Source organism: Panthera uncia, chromosome B1, assembly GCF_023721935.1.
Source record: "Panthera uncia isolate 11264 chromosome B1, Puncia_PCG_1.0, whole genome shotgun sequence".
In the NCBI taxonomy this organism is placed as follows: Eukaryota; Metazoa; Chordata; class Mammalia; order Carnivora; family Felidae; genus Panthera; species Panthera uncia.
Window position 1 is genome coordinate 157,924,608 of NC_064811.1, and position 18,419 is coordinate 157,943,026.

Sequence of the window (18,419 nt, forward strand, 5' to 3'; positions counted from 1 at the left end):
TAAATTTTTTTCTTACTTTTTTTTTTCCCAATTAAGTAAATTTGCCCCATTGTTGGAATTTTGAAGCTCTAAATACTAAAACTTTATTGAATGGGAAGATACCATATCTTTTTTGGTTAAGACTGTTTCTGCTGTGCTTTTCTTAGATGGTTAACATTTATCAGTAGGTAAGGTGTAGTATATTACTCATCTGGAGTTTTAGTAATCCATGATTTTCAGTGTTTGCAAATGTAAATAGGACTATATATAGTATATGTTTATTTATATATAGTATATGTTTATTTATTTATTTTGAGAGAGAGAGCATGGGCGAGAGCGTGAGCACATGCGCACCCATGTGAGCAGAGGAGGGGCAGAGGGAGAGGGAGAGGGAGAGGGAATCCCAAGCAGGCTCTATCAGCTGTCAGCCTGGAGCCCAGCGTGGTGCTTGATCCCATGAACGGTGAGATCATGACCTGAACCAAAATCAAGAGTTGGATACTTAACAAACTTAGCCACCCAGGTGCTCCAATATTAATGTATGTATTATTGCATACCTGCATATGGATGAATGGAATACCCTTATGGCTTTTAACTGTGGCTTTAACAATTTATGGCCAGTCCCTTCATTTAAGCATGGGTATACTTTCAAAATTTAGTCAACATTTATCGAGCTCCTATGAACAACATGCTTAATGCTTATGGAGGGACAAAGGTGAGTAAATGTGCTAAGACTTTCTGGGCGATATATAAAATCTCGGGGGAGGTTTTATAGTGTAAGTGGTATTTGAACTCATGTACATTAGGGAATGTTCAAGGAAAAGGATATGAGTTCATTCTAAGAGGAAAAAACTTTTTACAAGAATATGGAAGGATGAAAGAACATGACTTGTTAGGGAATGATGAGAATGTCTGCAGGCAGTCTACATGAAAGGGAGGCTAGGAAGAAACTAAGATAAGTTAGTACCAGTTGGAGAGCGCCTTCTATTCATGCTAAGAGGTTTGGACTTTACCAAGAAGTTCTTTGGGCAAGAAGGGTTTCAAATATGGGTGTGACATAACTAGATTTGCCATTAAGATAACTGGCAAAGGCAGTAGAGGACAGAATATAGGAGGGAGAGACTGGAGGCTGTGAAAGACCATTTGAGAGGCCTTTGTAATAGTGTGCAGTGAGTCAACTCATGTTTCCCTAGGGGAATGTTCTTCCAAAATCAGCTGACTAAATTTTTGCAATACAGGATGTTTAAAACATGCACTGAAACATTTTCTGCTAATGAAGAATTTGAGGACTCAGTAAGTACCACCCACACATTAGTAACACTAAAAGCTAAACACGCTTTGGTAGGATCATTTGTAACGTGTCAATGAGGAAATGCAGTATAAATTCCAAAGGGCTGACACTTACAGTAAACTTAAAAAAAAAAACAAAACTGAGGCTGACAAAGGTAACTTTGTATCATTGTGAAAAAATAACAAAGGGAACTGGGTGTGAAACCTTTTCTGATTTTCTCTTTTAAGGTAGTAGTTATGATGCAGACCCTAGAATTTTTTTTTTTTTTTTTTTTTAAGACTAGCATTCTAAAGACGTTGAGTTTTAAAGCTTACTCATGGTGAATCACTATAAAATGAACTATGTAGTAAGAGCTTAAGTCCATACTCATTTCATTTTTGGGTGCCAGCAAATTATTTGAATTTGATATCTTTGCTGTATCGGAGAATGCAGTCTTCTAAATTTAAAGATAGTCTGATTTTCCAACTTTAAGTAAAAATAAAACTCTTATAATTAAAATATATATAAAACAAGTTGCCGGGTTCAAAATAGTTTTCAAAAATAATTTTGAATTTTATCTTACCAAAGTTGGCTTTATATCTGCTTTTTGTTAAAAATCCTGGTTTATTAGAAAATTTCCCCAAATATGCAAGCCCTAAGTAATTGAAAGCTTTTTCTTGGAATATGCACAAGCACTGATACATGACATAACTATAGCCTCATGGTATTTTTCTCCCCCTTTGATACGTAGTATATCTCAGAATTTTGGAGTTATGCCATAGAGTCAGTGCTATAGGACTGCCTCATAAATAAATCTAATTGTATGGTCTTGTTTGTATATTGAGAGATTATTCTAGTTTCTTTTACATTTTGTGGCATTGTTATTTTAGTCTAGTCATTTTTCTGAAGTGATCCTGCATGAGATACTGCTTGAATCAGACCTTTTAAGAGCGAGTTAGGAAACCTGAGAAGTTCACTTAATTTGGTCAGGTTTAAAAATTTTTTGAAACATTTATTTATTATTGAGAGACAGAAAGACACAGAGCGTGAGCCGGGGAGTGGCAGAGAGAGGGGGAGACACAGAATGCGAAGCAGGTTCCAGGCTCTGAGCTGTCAGCACAGAGCCCGATGTGGGGCTCGAACCCACGAACCTCGAGGTCATGACCTGAGCCGATGTCAGACGTTTAACCAACTGAGGCACCCAGGTGCCCCAATTTGGTTAGTTTTTAAATCTGCAGTTGTTTTTGTATTTGTTTATATTTATCTTAAGGATTAGAGTATTTTAGTTTATAAGTAAGCGATGCCACTGCCAGACATTTGTCATACTGTAGGACAAAATCCACTCCCAAATAAGGGAAATGCCTTTTTCCCATTGACACATTTCTCTTTTAATGAGGTTTTTACTCATTTTAGGAGGTTTCCCCCCTTTCCTTTTTGTAGCTCCTTAAAACCCTCGTGCAAGTAGACCCCTGGAGAGCCTGTTCCATTGGCTTCATTGACACATTGGAATCCTGTTGTGAATAGAAGCTCTGATCCCAGCTACCTGAGAGGGTGGCTAAGCAGTGTACAGTACAACCATTCAGTGAAATATAAGCATTGCCCACATGAAAAGATGCTCAACGTCACTCCTCATCAGGGAAATACCAATCAAAACCACACTGAGATACCACCCCACACCGGTAGAGTGGCTAAAATGAACAAATTAGGAGACTATAGATGCTGGAGAGGATGTGGAGAAACGGGAACCCTCTTGCACTGTTGGTGGGAATGCAAATTGGTGCAGCCGCTCTGGAAAACAGTGTGGAGGTTCCTCAAAAAATTAAAAATAGATCTACCCTATGACCCAGCAATAGCACTGCTAGGAATTTACCCAAGGGATACAGGAGTACTGATGCCTAGGGGCACTTGTACCCCAATGTTAATAGCAGCACTTTCAACAATAGCCAAATTATGGAAAGAGCCTAAGTGTCCATCAACTGATGAATGGATAAAGAAATTGTGGTTTATATACACAATGGAGTACTACGTGGCAATGAGAAAGAATGAAATATGGCCCTTTGTAGCAACGTGGATGGAACTGGAGAGTGTGATGCTAAGTGAAATAAGCCATACAGAGAAAGACAGATACCATATGTTTTCCCTCTTATGTGGATCCTGAGAAACTTAACAGAAGACCATGGGGGAGGGGAAGGAAAAAAAAAGTTAGGGAGGGAGGCAAACCATAAGAGACTCTTAAAAACTGAGAACAATCTGAGGGTTGATGGGGGTGGGAGGGAGAGGAGGGTGGGTGATGGGTATTCAGGAGGGCACCTATTGGGAGGAGCACTGGGTGTTGTATGGAAACCAATTTGACAATAAATTTCATATATAAAAAAAAAGAAATATAACATTGCCCCTAAAATGACAAATATGTGGACCATGTGGATTTCTAGAAAATTGATATAAAAGATGTTAATCTTGAAAATAAAGCATAATTCAGGTTGTAGATGATAATTAACAATTAGGAAATCTATGTATGTATAGATATAAAGGTAAAAAGTCGTTTACTCAACCCTGTACCAGGGTAGGAAACATATGATCAATAAGATTATCATCCTTACTAGATATATCATCCTTTGTCTCAAAAAACTTAAATTCCTTGCTAGAGGAACTTAAGTTCTTGAGGGCATTAAATCTTATAAGTGGTTGGTGGTTTTCCCAAAGGGGCATTTTTTTTTTTTTAAGATTTTTTTTTTTAAGTTTATTTATTTTGAGAGAGAGAGAGAGTGAGTGAGCAGGAGGGGCAGAAAGAGAAGGGGAGAGAGAATACCAAGCAGGCTCTGCACAGTCAGCACAGAGCCCATTGCGGGGCTGGAACTTACAAACCATGAGATCATGACCTGAGCCAAAACCAAGAGTTGCACAGTTAACCGACTGAGCCACCCAGGTGCCCCTGTTTATTTTTAAATGTGAAGACAAGTAAATGTGGAAAGAAATTACAACACTCAAAAAATGTAAAAAGGTAGGACATAGCAGTGGCAATTATAATTTTTAAAATATAGTTATTAATATATGATATATATCATATATATGTACACACTTGGGATTGACCTTTTGAATGAGATGGAAATATGTGGCTCAAAATAACAGCGTTTTATGGATCTAATTACAATAATTTCTCTTCAAGAAATAATTTGGGCAACAGAATTATTTTGTTTGTACTATATGTGGCACTTGGGTTTATCTTCTACAGTGAAAATACTTAAAGGTGGCTGTTTGTTTATATAATAGGCAGGAAGGAAAGGAGAAAAGCCCATGTTTGTTTGCTTTGCAATTAAGTACAATTCTTTTAACTTGTTGCCCTCTACTACAGTTACTATTATGAAACATAGACTTTCTCCAAAACAGAGTTCATAGAAAGATCTAAGGAGTTAGAGGAAGAAAAGTGCAACTAACATCCTTTCTTTTCTTTCACTAAGTTTAAGACTCTTTAAGTTTCATGTTTCAGCTCTTATTTTTGTCTCTAGCCCATGTTTCCCGGTAATGTGGTTTTTGACAGTGTGCTTATTTGTCAAATTCTAAAATAACAAATTTGTATTCTCCATCTAGTTGATTGTATTGAGGTTTGTATTTTCATTGTGAACTATATCTTTATACCAGTGATTTTCAACTGGGGGCAGTTTTGCCCACAGAAAGCATGTGGGGGATATTTTTAGCTGTCACACTGTTGGTTCTTCTGGCATCTGGTGGGTAGAGGCCATGAATGCTACTAAACATCCTACATTGCACAAGGCAGCCCCCCACAGCAGTGAATTTTCTGGTCCCAAATGTCAGCAGTGATGAGGTTGAAGCTTTATACAAATAATGTGCATATACTTACTTTATAGTAACATGGGGAACATATTGTTTTGGCATATTGGCAACCCTGAGAAGGTTGCTTCTATTTGGAATTAAAAAAAAAAAAAAGAGAGAAGGGAATTTGGGAAAAAATATGTGCGATTTCTTATGATGTTCTGGAACTCCTTATGGGACTCAGAAAGATCCTTGGATTTTAAAACCAAGAAGTCAGTATTGGAATAATGGCTCCACATACAGAAGTTTTTTTTGGTTGCTAAAATTTTGAAAGTCTTATTAAAAATAAAGGATAATTGTGGTGCTGTTTTTTTGGTTTTTTTCCTATCAAGAATTATATTTTAAAATGAAAAGGACAGAAAGAATGTTACTTTCCTATACTGGATGGTTATTCTTTGCTAACAGTCTTGGTAGAAGATCATAGTTTCAAACCTGGCCTGAAAGCTAGCTGTATGACATTTTAAAGTCATTTAACCTGTTTGAAATTGAAAGCTCTTTAAATTATCTGCCTGCCCATTTGTAGTTCTGAGATGTTTCTTTTTCTCTGTTATGTTTCTTCTGAGTTGTAATGAGAAAACTTCAGTTGCATATTGTTTAACAGTTGCCTGAGCCTCTTAGCATATGTATTCTTGCCTATAATGATTTACTTTCAAAAGGTTTTATTTTGAAATCATTCTAGAGTCAGAGGAAGTTGCAAATAAATGTACACAATGATTTACTTTTTGTCACACAGAGCTTCTAATTTATTTTACTCACTAAAATAATTTTATTTCTGCCGACTGTTCGTGCCACTGAAACTTGCAGAAAAACTCAGAACCCTCTCAGAGCACCAATGGCAATAACCCATTTCTCTAGTCCAGCTTGCAGGTGGCTGCATGTGATCAGGAAGTCAAAAGCCACAAGCTTGTAACAAGCTCCAGGACCCAATTTACAGCCTGTGTGCTCCTGTAAACACCAGGCCAGTTAGAGCCAAGTGGACCTAGCTCTGACCTGTCACTGACTTTTCTCCTCAATGTAATGCTAAAAATTTAACTTAACATGCAAATGAAACATACCACGTATGAAGTATGGTCTGTCAACTACCTGTGGGCCCAACTTTCTGTATTTTCCTGCCCCTATGTGCTAAGATGTCACCTCTTTCCTGCCTCAGCCCCTTTAAAAACTTTCCCTGGACATTTTTCAGGGAGCTAGCCCAAGGATACTTTGCCTTGTGTTCCCTGCCTTTTGCTCCTGCAGAAGCCCCTGATAAAAGCCTTGCTTGAAACTCCTGTTCGGCCTCTTGTCAATTTCTTTCTTCTTCTTTTTTTAAATGTTTATTTATTTATTTTAAGAGAGAGTGAGAGGGGCAGAGAGAGAAGGAGAGAGAGAATCCCAAGCAGGCTCCATGCTGTCAACACAGAGTCTGATATGAGGCTCCATTCCATGAACTGTGAGATCTTGACCTGAGCCGAAACCAAGAGTCAGATTGAGCCACCCAGGCTCCCTGCCTCCCCCCTTGTCAGTTTCTGTTGGCTAGAGAGCACAAGGGTCTGGTTCTGTTAACAATACCACTTCTAGAGTGACTGACTGTCCTAGTAGTTGAACAGATTAACATGATCCAGAGTGAAATTATTAAGGATAATATTGAAACTTGTATTTTTAGGAATTAAAAAAAAAAACCCAGAAGTCATTGAAAGGTTTATTCTGGGTGAGGAAGTAGTCCTGTACCTCAATTAACGTGGATGGGATTAAGGATGTTTCTAGCTAGTGATTTGAAGCCGGCATGTATTAAGGCCATGGATTTCTTTTGTCATGGTTCCCAATTAATAACTCCAAATATCTGAATGATATTTTATCATAGTATGTTATAAATATGCCTTGGATAAGCTCATGGTTGCTTTTGTGAGTATTGGAATCCATTTCTGGTGTTTTTATGTAATGGCTTGAATCCACATTTAGATAGTATATCATATTATAAAGACATAAGGTGTTTAAAGATGGGTAAAGAGTTTGAAAACTGTTAGTATTATATGTATTGTATTGGATAGAATACAATTTGTTTTTCTGTTGTATCTTTTAAAATCTCAAACTAGACAAGGTTATAGACATTTGTATATACAGTGTTATCTTGGAGAAAGCTATAAATACTTCATTTTCATTTGTATTTGAGAAATCTGAGGGACATAAACAATTAATGGGTAAATGAACACACAGGTTGGATTCAAGGAAGAGAGTGGGAGTAGGGAGACCAGGTAAGAAGGAATTGTAGTCTTCTTTCTAAGGTGTGGGGTTAGTAAGGCTGATGAAAAGGAAGGAGCTTTGGGAGATGCTAGATAATTAGTACTTTATTTTTTTTTATTAAAAAAAATTTTTTTTTTAACGTTTATTTATTTTTGAGACAGAGAGAGACAGAGCATGAACAGGGGAGGGGCAGAGAGAGAGGGAGACACAGAATCTGAAACAGGCTCCAGGCTCTGAGCTGTCAGCACAGAGCCTGATGCAGGGCTCGAACTCACGAACCATGAGATCATGACCTGAGCCGAAGTCAGACCCTTAACCAACTGAGTCACCCAGGTGCCCCTATAAGGCTCTTTAAATTATAAGGCTCTTTCACCCTTCCACCCCCCCTTTTTGGGCATTTGTTGAAGAAATTCCACTTAATGAAATTGTTTCATACATTGATCTACTGAGTGAAGAATGTGACTATTCTTGCATTAGTCTTCCTGTTTGTATATGCTAGACTGAAGCCTCCTCATATTGGATGTGGTTTAGGTACATATGAACATACAGAGACAAGGAATTTTCATCCATGGTCCTTAGGTGTAACCATCTACTTCATTAAATTCACTGAAAAAAATTGACATGCCATCAGATATTATGTTGGATGTATTGAGAGACTTTGTTTCAGACTCCAGTAAGAGAAGTCTTCTAAGGAATTTGGGAAATTTTGGTTATACTCAATTTTTGCTCAAGTGATGACTTTAGAACCCAACCTCCACTTAGATATGATTCTACTGTGCAGTAAACTGAACAGGATTGGAATTGGGAGTAAGGCTGCATGATGGTTTTGAGTTCTTCACTGTTAATAAATTTTATCACAAGTTTTAGTTTTTAGGACAGATTTGTGGCAGTAATTTCATTTGAGATAATTGCTGCATTGTTAAGTGTGTATTTATTAGAGTTAATCCATCAGACATTGAAAGCAACTTTTCCCTCTAATTGTCCTAGTCTGTTTCATAGGTATTCCAATACTGTCTCGGGATTTCATTTGTGTTGGATGAAGGTGGAAAATGGGAGATGAGTGAGTGGGCTAGGCTCCAGATGCTTTCCTTCTATTTTCCCACCAAAGCACTTTTTTTTTTCTTGTGTCTATACCTTAAGATTTCTTTTAAGAAAAAGAGTTAATAGCAAACAATTGTTTGAAAATTATTGCTGTGTATGCACTGTGAAGACTTACATCATTTTTTAGGGAATATATTTTTCCCCTTCATACTTATCAGGTATATTGCTATTTTTTGTATAAAATTATATGGTGTATATATACACACATACACACACAGGTATATATGTGAAGGTCACGTGATTTTTTTTGTGATTTGGACATAAAGCTTTTGATTTCCATTACATTTTGGTACCATTTAATTTTTCAGGTTCATTTGTTATATAATATTTGTTTTTCCCTTTTCTGTAGGTTTTCAACAGACCTCACATCTCTCTTCTTATGAAATTATAACTCCTTGGAGATTAACTAGAGAACGAAGAGAAGCCCCTAGGCCCTTTTCAGAACAGGCAAGTTATCTCTTAAGAAATATGTATGTGTTAAAATTTTTTTTTTAAAGATAGGTGTGTTATTTTCAGTAGGTATTGGTTCAGTGAGTAGTGTTGGCCAGTGATTAGTGTACCACCATACATATGGCACTGATATCTGTTGGCCATTACTCTACTTAAAGTGATATATTGATCCTTAGTAGTTTCTTATTTTTTTTAAGACAAATGGTCAACTTGAAACATAACAGAATGAAATAGTCAGTTAAATAAAATTCTATGACCAGTTTAGGATGCTGATTATATAGATTTTTTAAAAGTGTTTTTTAATTTATTTTTGAGAGAGAGAGCGTGAGCAGGGAGGGGCAAAGAGAGAGGGGGACAGAGGATCCCAAGTGGGTTCTGTGCTGATAGCATGGGGCTCAAACTCATGAACTAAGATCATGACCTGAGCTGAAGTCGGACACTCAACCGACTGAGCCCCCCAGGCGCCCCTGATTATACAGATTTGTAACCCTTTTCTCGCTGGTGATGGTTACAGTGGTCTTTTCATAATAATAAGAATGAACCTCTCTTAGTTTGTGATAGGAAGAATACTTCGTACTGTATCTTCACAGGCTCTGGAGAATAGTAGTATGTTACATGTATATATTTCATAAATGGGAATGTTTACTCAAAAGTGTTTTATCTCCATATCAGAAGAAACATTACTGTGCTGTGAACGCTGTAACCCAATGCACAAAAATTATTTTTTATACTATTTTCTCCTACTGTAAAGTTCAGAAAAAATGTTTGGATTTCAACTGATTTCTCCAATTCTTCAACTTTATAGAAGCATAATTTAACTGTACTGTAATTTAACAGTAATAGATAAGGAGGGTTAGAGTTTTGTTAATTATATCTGAATTGCTGATATATTCATAAAAAGAGGGTAGCTCGAACATTGTGTAGGGGCTGGACCTCGTAAAAAGAACACTGGAGTTGAGAGTCAGGAGCTTTTTGGTTTAGTAACCTCCAGGTACTACCACTAGGGTAGATCATTCAACCCCATTTCTTCTCTATAAGTAAGGAATAAATAACCCTACAATTTAGAATTCTTCCTTGTTTCTGTCTTGAGCTGGACATACTGCCATTGGATTATGTTTTGACTTAGAATAGAATTAATGTATACTTGCTTCATTATTTGTCTCCTCTTCTTCACTCTTTAGCACAGTGACTATGCACACAGATACTTGTGATCATAATAAATGTCATTCATGTGCCTGGATAAATATTTGGAGAAGTAGAAGTGCTGTTTGGGCACTAGGGTTATGGCAGTGAACGAAACAGACAAAATCCATGTTCTTATGGAGCTTCCATTTTAGTGGGGTTGGGGGAGGGGACAAAAAACAAAGAACTAAGGTAGATTGATGTAGATTACTTAAGGTGGTAATGCGTGCTCTTGAGAAAATTATAGCAGCAGGGTGGATAACGAGTGCTGGGTGAGGGTAAGGGTGGGGTAAGAGGGTTTGTACTTTTTAAGCCTGGAAAAGCCTTACTGAGAAAGTGACCCTTGAGTAAAGCAGGGGAATGAGCAATCCAGGCAGATATTTGGGGAAGGAATATAGCATTATGAAACAATCCTCAGACTCTTCAGAATTTTTCTCAGATGACATGATGGTGGTGATTTTATATCATATGACTGACCAAGAGCAGAGAGGATAGAACAGCACATGCCAAAGCTATGACAATGGAAGGAGCTTAGTATTTTTTTGTTGTTCTCTCTCTCTTTCTTTCTTTTTTCTTTTTCTTTCTTTCTTTCTTTCTTTTTTTCTTTCTTTTTTTCTTTCTTTCTCTCTTTCTTTCTTTCATTTTATTTTTAGTTTTCATCCTTTTCTTATTGAAGTATAATTAACATACAGTTTTATATTAGTGCCAGGTATAAAGTATTATGATCCAACAATTTTATACATTACTCAATGCTTGCCATGTTAAGTGTAGTGACCATCTGTCACCAAACAATGTTATTACCATTTTACTGACTATTTTTTCTATGCTGTACTTTTCATTTCCATTGTCTTTTTTGTCACCAGAAGTTTGTAACTAGGAGCTTGGTATTTTTGATGCCTAAGTTGAGATCGAAGTAGATCACAGGCTCGCATTCAGATGTGGAAGCAGAGTGCCAGATTCTGTAACTTGGTCTAGGCCTTAGAATTGAGATGTTGATGAGCCCTAGAAGAGGGGATCATGCTATTTCTTGGCAAAATGTTAACTTAGAGTCCAGAGACAGTGAGGAAAATAAGAGAACACTTCTAATAATATTATTTGTTGAGTCCCTCCATGACTTCCTGTTTTGTTAAAGAGTTAAGGCAAAGTGGAATCTCATGCTTCTAGCGGTCACATTAAATGCTTCCCACTAATGAAGTGGTGAGTTGCTGGGGAAGTTGTTTCAGAGTTGTTTGAGGTAGAGAAGAGGATCCCATGAACTTCAGGATGTGTAAGTGCAAGTTGTCTTATCTTAGTTCATTGGCTCTGAGATGCTGTCCATTGTAAGGCACACTATTGTTTAATATACCACTAATTAAGAAAGAAACAGAGTCCTACCAGTTTGACTGTTCTGCCTTTGTATGATGCATCCTGAATTCAGGAGATGTTCATTTGAGGGGAAAAATGTGTGATTTAGGATTGATGAAATGTGGTAAGCTGTGTGAAGATACAAAATCATAAAAGCGTACGAATGTCAGCTTTTGGATAATTAGAACTAGAGATAATCTCTTGAAACTAAGAAATTCATTTCACTTAAACAAAAGGAAGAATTACTTTATACTGTAGGTAATACTTGGACAGACTTAATAGAAATAATCCCTGAAGTTACAGCTGAATTATAAATGAATTTAAGAAGAGTTTAGATGGATATGCAGATGATTTCCCACAATAAGTTATTAAAGGAAGGTAGGGGTGATCAGTGTGTGTGTGAGAGAGAGAGAGAGAGGGAGAGAGAGAGAGAGAGAGAGAGAGAGAGAATCCCAAGCACACTTCTGCTGCCAGCGCAGAGCCTGATGAGGGGCTCAATCCCACAAACTGCGAGATCATGGCCTGAGCCAAAATGAAGAGTTGGATGCTTAACCAACTGAGCCACCTAGGTGCCCCAGTCAGAGTATATTTTTATTAAGAACAGTTATAAAGTTCTATAAAACAATTTCAGTCAGTGCTAAATTATTTTAATTCAGGATAATTTCCAGTATCTTATAAATACCTGTTTTTGAAAAGTAATTTATAAGATGGTGTTTTATTGTTTTTTTTCTCCTTCTCTGTGCATTTAGGTATCTTATATTATTCAAGCTGAAGGAAAAGAGCATATTATTCACTTGGAAAAGAACAAGTAAGAAATTTAATTTACTTTGGCTTTTTGGTAATTTGTTTAAAAATATTATATATTTTTAAGAAAGTATATTTTAAGTAGTATATTTAAATAGTATATTTAGTTAGATATTGTTTAGTAGATGGATAAAAAGGTGAGGATAACAAGAGTAGCAGTGTGGAAAAAGCCATACTATTTGGTGTTTCCATTGACATTAGGGCAAGGGAAAATAAATTTACAGAAAGCTGTATTTCAGAAGAAAAGTTTTTAATTGTGATAGGCCCAAGGAACAATTGAGCAGAGGTAAAGAAGTCTTTAATAGTTAGTATCAGTCTGCTAGTGCTGCCATAACAAAATACCACAGACTTAAAAAAAGGAAGTTTATTTTCTCACAGTTATGGAGACCAGAAGTCCAAGATCAAGGTGCTATGTGGGCTGGTGTCTGGCGAGGACTCTCCCCTTGAGTTACAGATGGCCATCTTCTCACGCTGTGTTCACTTACATGGCCTCCTTGGTGTGGGGGGTGAAGGGTGGGGAAGGAGCAAGCTCTCTTGTGTCTCTTCTAATAGGGACACTAATGTTGTCAGCTCAGGACCTTACCCTTTATGACCTTATTTAACTATGATTACTTCCTTCGTGCCCCATTTCCAAATACAACCACACTGATGGTGAGGGTTTCAAAATATGAATGTTTCTATGGTGTGGGGGAGGGACACAAACGTGTAGAACACAATAGTAGTCTCTCATCTACCCCCCTTTTAAAAAAAATTTTTTTTTAACATTTATTTATTATTGAGAGAGAGAGACAGAGCACGAGTGGGGGAGGGGCAGAGAGCGAGGGACACACAGAATCTGAAGCTGATTCCAGGCTCCGAGCTGTCAGCACAGAGCCTCGCAGGGTTCGAACTCACAAACCGTGAGATCATGACCTGAGCTGAAAGTTGGATGCCCAACCGATAGAGCCACCCAGGCGCCCCTCATCTCCCCCCTTTTTTAAAAAAAAAAATTATTTATTTTTGAGAGAGAATGTGCAAGCAGGGGAGGGGCAGAGAGAGGGGGACAAAGGATCCAAAGCGGGCTCTGTGCTGACAGGCTGACAGTAGCAAGCCCAATGTGGGGCTCAAACTCACAAACCTCGAGATCATGACCTGAGCTGAAGTCAGACACTCAACCAACTGAGCCACCCAGGTGTTCCTCACATCCCCATTTTAATCCCTTCTCTGCATTTTGGCATGTTCTCTCCTAATCTCACCTTGGTAACCTGTGTTCTTTGGCTGTCTTTTTGAAATGCCAAGTTTTTAAGCATGCTGAGTCACCCAACTTTCCTATGGCCTGTCTTCTCCCATCTTTCCCTTTTCTTACGCAGCAAAACTTCTAATATCTTTAGTGAGAGATTCTAGAAAAAAAAAAGCCACACGATAGACCCATTTACAATGAGGTATGAATGAAGGGATGCTAAGTGTTTCTAAGGAAGTGCTGCTCAAAGCCTAGTCCTGGAACCTCTCCACAGCCGCTGAGAGTTTGTCAGAGTTGCCAGTTCACAGGCCTAACTCTAGAATGAACCAGAATTTTGGGAGGTGTCATAGCAATCTGTGTTTTAACAGGATTTCCTGATTTTTTTTTGCATCCTCAAGTTTGAGTAAGACTTTTTATCTAGAAGAGGATGTTCACCCAAAGGGTTTGAGTCTCCTTGGCAGAATTTCAGGCAATGTGACAGATATTTTCAGACAGACTTTCTGAAGTCTTCTACTGTATTTGATGGATGTTAACATTTATTGAACACTTTGTGTGTGTGTGTGTGTGTGTGTGTGTGTATTCCAGGCACTGTATTAGGTACTTTTAGGTATAGTATTTATTTAATTCTCACAAAACTCCTGAAGGATCCTGCTTGACTCCAATGTAGTGATGTTACTATGTAAAAAAAAAAAAAAAAAAAAATCTAATAGATCTAAATATTTTCTTCTCATCCTTCCTGTAGATGTAAATCAATTAAAATTATGTCAATAAAATAATACAGTTGACCCTGGATCAACATGGGTTTGAACTGATGGGTCAACTTATATATATAATAAATGTATGTACAATACTATAGATGTATTTTTTCTTCCTTATGATTTTCTTAACATTTTTTGGCTTACTTTATTGTAACAATACAGTATATAATACATACAATGTGTAAAATATGTGTTAATTGACTGCTTATGTTATCAGTAAGCCTTCCAGTCAGTGATGGCTATCAGTAGTTAAGTTTTTGGGGAGTCAAAAATTATGTGTTGATTTTTGACTGTGTGGGGTGTCAGTGCCCTGAACTCCTGTGTTGTTCAAGGATCCACTGTAGGTCCTTATTTTTTGCATAGGTTTCATCTTACAAAACATTTTCACAACCTTGATCTCATTTATCATATTGTTAATAACAACTTAATTCTTGAGCAGTATTTGTTGTCCTCATTTTATGCATAAGAATACTAAGGTTCAGTAAGGTTACTGCCTTGCTCAGTATCACAGTTTGTAATGGTTCAAGCTGGGGCACAAATCCGGGTCATTTGACTGGAAGTCCGGTGATCCAAATATATGTGCTATGTATACTCTACATTACTATGCTTCTTGATTTGGTGGCAAATGGTACTTTTCCAGGCATTTGTTTGAGTGTCTTTGAAAGGTGGTTATCAAAGCTATGATCACTAATGAAAAAAAGTTAGGGTAGATAGCCTAGGATAAAATGGCTCAGATACATTCTCTGTAATAATGGAGAAGTTATGACATTCAATAAAAGAGTGACTATATTGTAGCAAATGCTTATTTTTTCCTTCCATTGCTTCTAAGAACAGTGGTCTTAACTCTTTTTGGGTCTCCCTTGAGAATTTGGTAAAAGCCATTGAACCCTTCTTGTGGAGGAGGGTACATAGTCACTTATATGGAGTATTTGGCAGGAACTGGGGGTTGTGGGAAAGAAGAGATCACATCTTTCTCTGCCTGTGAGGAGCAAATTTAAAAATTAAATACAAGGGTAAGTTAAATGAGAGGTTACATGTCACTTTTATTATTGATAAGGGCTGGGTTGGAGGATTTAGCTTAGAATGAAAGCCCAATGGACCTACTAATCCTGAACCTTAGTATTAGGCAGATTTAGTTATTTATGTGAATGCCACATAGTGGCAAGTTTGCTTCTGGAGAAGCATAGTAGAATTCTCTCTCACTGGGTAGGCAGTGACTTCCAAAGAGGAAGATAGGCAGAGCAAAGCAAACTATCTTTCGGATTCACCACTAGAGGGAGACGTGTGTGTGTGTGTGTGTGTGTGTGTGTGTGTGTGTGTGTGCGCGCGCGCGTGCTTGTTGGGGAGAGAGAAGGGGAGACAATGCAGTGATGAACGAATCAAAAGGACTGAAGACTCCACAGGCTACTCCCAAGTTTATTCAAGTTGGCTTTAATAAAGGTAAATGATACAGTGCATCAGGACAGAGAAAGTGCAGAGAATCAAGGGGTTTGAAAACTTTATGAATAGCCCCTCAGGGTCCTTTCTCAGTTGCACAGATGTGCTTTGTCTTCAGTTTAACAAACCTCTGAGATAGTGTGTAGCATCTATTTTCATGGGAGCCCAGGCACAGGTTTACACAAGGGATCTTTTATACTACTCTGGTCATGTAGCCCAAATCAGGCTCTGTAGCTCATTACTCTGCATGCAAACCATCAATCTCTCCATCTCTAAACAGTACAGGGAAGCTGGTCCTGGCTGCCTCCAGGGGGAGTTTAGAACGTTAAATGGCGTATTCTAAATCACCAGCTAGCACATTGCCTCCCTGACTTGTCCATAATCCCTGGAGATAAGCGTAGAGCTGCTCCAGTTCTGCTGCAAATGACAGATTCGTTGCTTGACCAAACTTCAGTCAGGCTGCTGACCTTCTTTCTAGGTGTATCAGTGCACTTTCTTGTAAAATCCAGTTTTGGCAAGAACCCTGCTAAGTCAGTTTGACAAGAACTACCACCCCCCTTGCCCTTGATCACTGTGGACATGTAACCAGGTTCCTCATCCTTTACCATCCCCAGGTGAGGTCTGATCACCCTGGCTTGTCTTAAGCAAGAATCTCTTAGGTTGTGTTAGCTAGAACCCCCCTGACCCCTGAAGTTTCCTCTTAGTAGTTTTCTATCCATTGACCCCTCTACCCTGCCCCTTGGCTATAAATTCCCACTTGTCCATGCTGTATTTGGAGTTAATTCTTATCTCTTTCCTCCATTGTGAAATCCCATTGCAGTGGTCCTTACACTCAGTGCAATGGACTTGAATAAAGTCTGCCTTACTGATGTGGTTTGAAATGGGGTTTGGGAGCCAAAGGCTGAGAAAGAATTCTTGAGATTTTTTTGGTGCAAAAAGATGTTTTCATTATAGCACAGGAACAGGACCTGTGGGCAGAAAGAGCTGCGTTATAAGTGTGAGGAGTGACTGATTATATAAGATTTTGTATGTTCTGGAGGGGATGGTAATTTTAGCATCCCAGGAAATTGAGTCTATAGGTTTCTGAAAGTCTGGCTATTGATAAGATTGCTTTTTTCTTGTAAATCATTAAGACAGTTGCAAACTGATACGGATTTATGTTCTGCATGACTGTGATCTCTATCAGTTGGCCATTTGTTTTTCCCCTTCCTCTGTTCTTGGGCAGCCAGGAGCGCCTGAGGAATGTCACACATATCCACATGGTGGGGGGTTACAGGGTGTTAGCTTATGCTTTGCCCTCAGCTTGCCTTCTGCTCTCTCATCATTACCATCTTTAACAGCGTCATTGAGGGGCACCTGGGTGGCTCAATTGGCTAAGCATTCGACTCTTGGTTTCGGCTCAGGTCATGATCTGGTGATTAGTGAGTTTGAGTCCTGCATTGGGCTCCATACTGACAGCAAGGAGTCTGCTTGGGATTCTCTGTCTCCTCTCTCTGCCCCTCCTCCACTTATGCAAGAGTGCACACATGTGCGTGCTTACTCTCTCTTTCAAAATTAAACTTTTTAAAAAAAGTGTCATTGATATTTTTTTTTCTTTGGCAGTCATGGTGCCATGACTTAGGTAGGGTCAGATTCATCATTGGACCCTCAGACCTCTCACCTAGGGCCCTAAGTATGTACCTATCTTTGAAGCCTTTGTCTTTATTACTGGCTGATTGATTGGGGATCCATAGGTGAATCTGACTCTTGAACTATTGCTTCAGACAAATGTCTGTTGAAGCTGGTAAGGACAGATTTTGATTTTTAAGATTTGGTTATACTCTCTGAAGCTGGGTTAAAGTCACAAGTTTTTTTGCAAGGTACCTGCTGGGCTGGAGGTCTTCCTGGCTCCTTGTTCTGAGTGGGGAGTGGGGATTATTCCCTGACTTCCTGGGCTGGAAGACTCTTCTTCCTTACTCTCTGTGAGGTCTCTCTCTTCTCTTCTGTTGCATCCCACTTCTCCCAGGGGAATTTCTCGGTCAACTGAAACCCTTTTCTCAAACTCCTGATGACTTTCTGCTGGGCCTACTTCCTTTCTTGTTGGCATGATTTTGCTGAGGATAATTTGGAACTTCGTTGGCCATTTTGGGAAACTTGAGATCTCCCCAGATTGACTCCCAATACCTCTCCCTTCCCACTGCTGCTGCTCCTCCTTCCTCCTTTTACCACCTTCAGTCTTCTGCCCTAGTTCCTTTGACTCCTTTGAGATGTTCCTATTCAAGCCCCTATGTTCTCCATCCCTCTGTCCACCCTTGCTGCCTTTCCCGTCCCACTTCAGCCCTTCGGCTTTCTACAGCCACTGGAATTGTAGGCACCCTGGCCTCCACTGGGGCCTCTTAAGGGAGTCAGGTACCCCTGAGAGCGACTACCTAAGGCTCAGAAGAGAAACAAAAGACTCTTTGGAAATAGAGCTGGATGATTTGCCCCATGCATGGGCTGGAAACATCCAGACAGAACTTAGATGTCTTCTAGTCACTCACCTAAAATTTAGCCCATTGCCTTCATATTACATTATCACAACAAAAGAAAATCTTAAAAAGTCTCCACAGTTATTGGTAGGCAGGTAACCTTAACTTGGTCCATTTGCCAGAAACACAGTTTGGATGAAAAAACAAAGTGGGGATAAACCAGTGAGATTGTATTACTGTTGTACTGACTCAGAGCTGAAATTTTGAAATGGAAGCTATAGGATCTCTATTTGTATCTGTCTATATATGTCATACATATATATGTTTATATATGTATGACATATATATATGTCATACATATATATGTTTATATATGT

At 38.5% G+C, this 18,419-nt stretch overlaps 1 protein-coding gene across 2 annotated transcripts in view; it reads left to right on the top strand.

Moving 5' to 3' along the window:
* Positions 1-18,419, top strand: part of ADAM9 (ADAM metallopeptidase domain 9) — a 144,535-nt gene that overhangs the window by 1,275 nt on the left and 124,841 nt on the right. For both annotated transcript variants that reach the window (XM_049632415.1, XM_049632414.1), the window contains exons 2-3: positions 8,751-8,848; positions 12,127-12,185. In XM_049632415.1, the coding sequence (XP_049488372.1) occupies positions 8,751-8,848; positions 12,127-12,185 (157 nt within the window). The remainder of the gene's footprint in view (positions 1-8,750; positions 8,849-12,126; positions 12,186-18,419) is intronic.